Here is a 6,123-nt window from a genome sequence, read left to right on the forward strand (position 1 = left end):
CTTCACTAGGCACAACTTCTTCAATAACTTCAACCCAAGGTACTACTGATGAAATGACGCCTTCAGTTAGTTCAACAGGAATAATATTGGAAACATCCACACCTGTAATGACAACTGCTATGAATACAACCTCAGGTGTGACTACACCTGGCTTAACATCTGCTATTGAAACGACATTGGCTATAACTACAACTTCTGCAGAAAGTACTACTCTAGGCAGTGCCTCTACAGAAACTACTTCTCTAAGGACTACTTTCACTGAAATGACACCCTCACCTAGTTCAACAGGAATTGTATTGGAAACATCTACGCCTGTAATGACAACTGCTATGAAAACGACCTCAGTAACTACAAGTAGCTTAACATCTGCAGTTGAAACTACATTGGTTCAAACTACATCATCTGCAGAAAGTACTACCCTAGGCAGCACTTCTCCAGAAACAACTTCCTTAGGCACAACTTCTTCAATAACTTCAACCCGAGGTACTACTGCTGAAATGACGCCCTCAGTTAGTTCAACAGGGGTTGTATTGGAAATATCCACACCTGTAATGACAACACCTGGTTTAACATCTGTTGAAACTACATTGGCTAAAACTACAACTTCTGCAGAAAGTACTACTCTAGGCAGCACTTCTCCAGAAACAACTTCTCTGAGGACTACTTCCACTGAAATGACACCCTCAGTTAGTTCAACAGGGATTGTGTTGGAAACATCCACACCTGTAATGACAACTGCTATAAAAACAACCTTAGGTGGGACAACACCTGGCTTAACATCTGCAGTTGAAACTACATCATCTGCAGAAAGTACTACCCTAGGCAGCACTTCTCCAGAAACAACTTCTCTGAGGACTACTTCCACTGAAACGACACCCTCAGTTAGTTCAACAGGGATTGTATTGGAAACATCTACGCCTGTAGGGACAACTGCTATGGAAACGACCTCTGTAACAAGCGGCTTAACATCTGCTTTTAAAACTACATTTGCTCAAACTACATCTGCAGAAAGTAGTACCTTAGGCAGTACTTTGGCAGAAACTACTTCCTTGGGCACAATTTCTCCAATAACTTCAACCCCAGGTACCACTACTGCTGAAATGACACCCTCAGTTAGTTCAACAGGGGTTGTACTGGAAACATCCACACCTGTAATGACAACTGCTATGAAAACAACCTCCGTTGTAACTACACCTGGCTTAACATCTGCAGTTGAAACTACATTGGCTCCAACTACAACTTCTGCAGAAAGTACTACCCTAGGCAGCACTTCTCCAGAAACAACTTCTCTGAGCACTACTTCCACCGAAACGACACCCTCAGTTAGTTCAACAGGGATTGTGTTGGAAACATCTACGCCTCTAGTGACAACTGCTATAAAAACAACCTTAGCTGGGACAACACCTGGCTTAACATATGTTGAAACTACGTTGGCTAAAACTACAACTTCAGAAAGTACCACTTTACGCAGCACTTCTGCAGAAACTTCTCCCGTAGGAACTACTGCTGAAACAACACCCTCAGTTAGTTCTACAGGAATTGTATTTGAAACGTCCACACCTGTAATGACAGCTGCTATGAAAACAACTTCAGTTGTAACTACACCTGGCTTAACATCTGCAGTTGAAACTACATTGGTTCAAACTACATCTTCTGCAGAAAGTACTACCCTAGGCAGCACCTCTACAGAAACTACTTCTCTGAGGACTACTTCCACTGAAATGACACCCTCAGTTAGTTCAACAGGGGTTGTATTGGAAACATCCACACCTGTAATAACAACTGCTATGAAAACAACCTTAGCTGGGACAACACCTGGCTTAACATCTGTTGAAACTACGTTGGCTAAAACTACAACTTCTGCAGAAAGTAGTACCTTAGGCAGTACTTTGGCAGAAACTACTTCCTTAGGCACAACTTCTACAATAACTTCAACCCGAGGTACTACTATTGCTACTGAAATGATGCCCTCAGTTAGTTCAACAGGAATTGTATTGAAAACATCCACACCTGTAATGACAGCTGCTATGAAAACAACTTCAGTTGTAACTACACCTGGCTTAACATCTGCTGTTGAAACTACGTTGCCTAAAACTACAACTTCTGCAGAAAGTACTACTCTAGGCAGTACTTCTACAGAAACTTCTTCCTTGGGCACAATTTCTCCAATAACTTCAACCCCAGGTACCACTACTGCTGAAATGACACCCTCAGTTAGTTCAACAGGGGTTGTATTGGAAACATCCACACCTGTAATGACAACTGCTATGAAAACAACCTCCGTTGTAACTACACCTGGCTTAACATCTGCAGTTGAAACTACGTTGGCTAAAACTACAACTTCAGAAAGTACCACTTTACGCATCTCTTCTGCAGAAACTTCTCCCGTAGGAACTACTGCTGAAACAACACCCTCAGTTAGTTCTACAGGAATTGTATTGAAAACATCCACACCTGTAATGACAACTGCTATAAAAACAACCTTAGGTGGTACAACACCTGGCTTAACATCTGCAGTTGAAACTACATTGGCTAAAACTACAACTCATGCAGAAAGTACTACTCTAGGCAGTGCCTCTACAGAAACTACAACTTCTGCAGAAAGTACTACTCTAGGCAGTGCCTCTACAGAAACTAAAACTTCTGCAGAAAGTACTACCCTAGGCAGCACTTCTCCAGAAACAACTTCTCTGAGGACTACTTCCACTGAAACGACACCCTCAGTTAGTTCAACAGGGATTGTGTTGGAAACATCCACACCTGTAATGACAACTGCTATAAAAACAACCTTAAGTGGGTCAACACCTGGCTTAACATCTGCAGTTGAAACTACATTGGCTCAAACTACGGATTCAAAAAGTACCAGTCTACGCAGCACTTCTGCAGAAACGTCTCCCATAGGAACTACTGCTGAAACAACACCCTCAGTTAGTTCAACAGGAATTGTATTGGAAACATCCACACCTGTAATGACAACTGCTATGAAAACAACCTCCGTTGTAACTACACCTGGCTTAACATCTGCAGTTGAAACTACATTGGCTCAAACTACATCTTCTGCAGAAAGTACTACTCTAGGCAGTGCCTCTACAGAAACTACAACTTCTGCAGAAAGTACTACCCTAGGCAGCACTTCTCCAGAAACAACTTCTCTGAGGACTACTTCCACTGAAACGACACCCTCAGTTAGTTCAACAGGGATTGTGTTGGAAACATCCACACCTGTAATGACAACTGCTATAAAAACAACCTTAAGTGGGACAACACCTGGCTTAACATCTGCAGTTGAAACTACATTGGCTCAAACTACGGATTCAGAAAGTACCAGTCTACGCAGCACTTCTGCAGAAACTTCTCCCATAGGAACTACTGCTGAAACAACACCCTCAGTTAGTTCAACAGGAATTGTATTGGAAACATTTACGCCTGTAATGACAACTGCAATGGAAACGACCTCTGTAACAAGTGGCTTAACATCTGCTTTTAAAACTACATTTGCTCAAACTACATCTGCAGAAAGTAGTACCTTAGGCAGTACTTTGGCCGAAACTACTTCCTTGGGCACAATTTCTCCAATAACTTCAACCCGAGGTACTACTACTGCTGCTGAAATGACGCCCTCAATTAGTTCAACAGGAATTGTATTGAAAACAGCCACACCTGTAATGACAACTGCTATGAAAACAACCTTAGGTGGTACAACACCTGGCTTAACATCTGCAGTTGAAACTACATTGGCTAAAACTACAACTCATGCAGAAAGTACTACTCTAGGCAGTGCCTCTACAGAAACTACAACTTCTGCAGAAAGTACTACTCTAGGCAGTGCCTCTACAGAAACAACTTCTCTGAGGACTACTTTCACAGAAACGACACCCTCAGTTAGTTCAACAGGGATTGTGTTGGAAACATCCACACCTGTAATGACAACTGCTATAAAAACAACCTTAAGTGGGTCAACACCTGGCTTAACATCTGCAGTTGAAACTACATTGGCTCAAACTACGGATTCAGAAAGTACCAGTCTACGCAGCACTTCTGCAGAAACTTCTCCCATAGGAACTACTGCTGAAACAACACCCTCAGTTAGTTCAACAGGAATTGTATTGGAAACATCCACACCTGTAATGATAACTGCTATGAAAACAACCTCCGTTGTAACTACACCTGGCTTAACATCTGCAGTTGAAACTACATTGGTTCAAACTACATCTTCTGCAGAAAGTACTACTCTAGGCAGTGCCTCTACAGAAACTAAAACTTCTGCAGAAAGTACTACCCTAGGCAGCACTTCTCCAGAAACAACTTCTCTGAGGACTACTTCCACTGAAACGACACCCTCAGTTAGTTCAACAGGGATTGTGTTGGAAACATCCACACCTGTAATGGCAACTGCTATAAAAACAACCTTAAGTGGGACAACACCTGGCTTAACATCTGCAGTTGAAACTACATTGGCTCAAACTACGGATTCAGAAAGTACCAGTCTACGCAGCACTTCTGCAGAAACTTCTCCCATAGGAACTACTGCTGAAACAACACCCTCAGTTAGTTCAACAGGAATTGTATTGGAAACATCCACACCTGTAATGACAACTGCTATGAAAACAACCTCCGTTGTAACTACACCTGGCTTAACATCTGCAGTTGAAACTACATTGGCTCAAACTACATCTTCTGCAGAAAGTACTACCCTAGGCAGCACTCCTCCAGAAACAACTTCTCTGAGGACTACTTCCACTGAAACGACACCCTCAATTAGTTCAACAGGAATTGTATTTGAAACGTCCACACCTGTAATGACAACTGCTATGAAAACAACCTCCGTTGTAACTACACCTGGCTTAACATCTGCAGTTGAAACTACATTGGCTCCAACTACAACTTCTGCAGAAAGTACTACCCTAGGCAGCACTTCTCGAGATACAACTTCTCGAAGGACTACTTCCACTGAAACGACAACCTCAGTTAGTTCTACAGGAATTGTATTGAAAACATCCACACCTGTAATGACAACTGCTTTGAAAACAACTTTAGTTGTAACTACACCTGGCTTAACATCTGTTGTTGAAACTACGTTGCCTAAAACTACAACTTCTGCAGAAAGTAGTACCTTAGGCAGTACTTTGGCAGAAACTACTTCCTTGGGCACAATTTCTCCAATAACTTCAACCCCAGGTACTACTACTGCTGAAATGACACCCTCAGTTAGTTCAACCGGGATTATATTGGAAACATCCACACCTGTAATGACAGCTGCAAAGAAAACCACCTCAGTTGTAACTACACCTGGGTTAACATCTGCAGTTGAAACTACATTGGTTCAAACAACATCTTCTGCAGAAAGTACTACCCTAGGCAGCACTTCTACAGAAACAACTTCTCTGAGGACTACTTCCACTGAAACGACACCCTCAGTTAGTTCAACAGGGATTATATTGGAAACATCCACACCTGTAATAACAACTGCTATGAAAACAACCTTAGCTGGGACAACTCCTGGCTTAACATCTGTTGAAACTACGTTGGCTAAAACTACAACTTCTGCAGAAAGTAGTACCTTAGGCAGTACTTTGGCAGAAACTACTTCCTTAGGCACAACTTGTCCAATAACTTCAACCCGAGGTACTACTACTGCTGCTGCTGAAATGACGCCCTCAGTTAGTTCAACAGGAATTGTATTGAAAACATCCACACCTGTAATGACAACTGCTATGAAAACAACTTCAGTTGTAACTATACCTGGCTTAACATCTGCTGTTGAAACTACATTGGCTCCAACTACAACTTCTGCAGAAAGTACTACTCTAGGCAGCACTTCTACAGAAACAACTTCCTTAGGCACAACTTCTCCAATAACTTCAACCCCAGGTACTACTACTCCTGAAATGACACCCACAGTTAGTTCAACAGGGGTTGTATTGGAAACATCCGCACATGTAATGACAACTGCTATGAAAACAACCTCCGTTGCAACTACACCTGGCTTAACATCTGCAGTTGAAACTACATTGGCTCCATCTACAACTTCTGCAGAAAGTACTACCCTAGGCAGCACTTCTCCAGAAACCTCTCCCATAGGAACTGCTGCTGAAACAACACACTCAGTTAGTTCAACAGGAA

The 6,123-nt window shown here is 42.3% G+C and overlaps 1 protein-coding gene across 1 annotated transcript in view; it reads left to right on the plus strand.

Annotated features, from left to right (window-relative positions):
• Positions 1-358, plus strand: part of LOC308706374 (uncharacterized protein) — a gene marked incomplete at its 3' end in the record, with an annotated part of 43,545 nt that extends 43,187 nt beyond the window's left edge. The window contains exon 7 of the mRNA XM_081391968.1: positions 281-358. Within this exon, the coding sequence (XP_081248094.1) occupies positions 281-358 (78 nt within the window). The remainder of the gene's footprint in view (positions 1-280) is intronic.
• Between the last annotated feature and the right edge of the window lie 5,765 nt (positions 359-6,123).

This window comes from Scardinius erythrophthalmus (genome assembly GCF_964197995.2).
Source record: "Scardinius erythrophthalmus genome assembly, chromosome: 18".
Lineage (NCBI taxonomy): Eukaryota > Metazoa > Chordata > Actinopteri > Cypriniformes > Leuciscidae > Scardinius > Scardinius erythrophthalmus.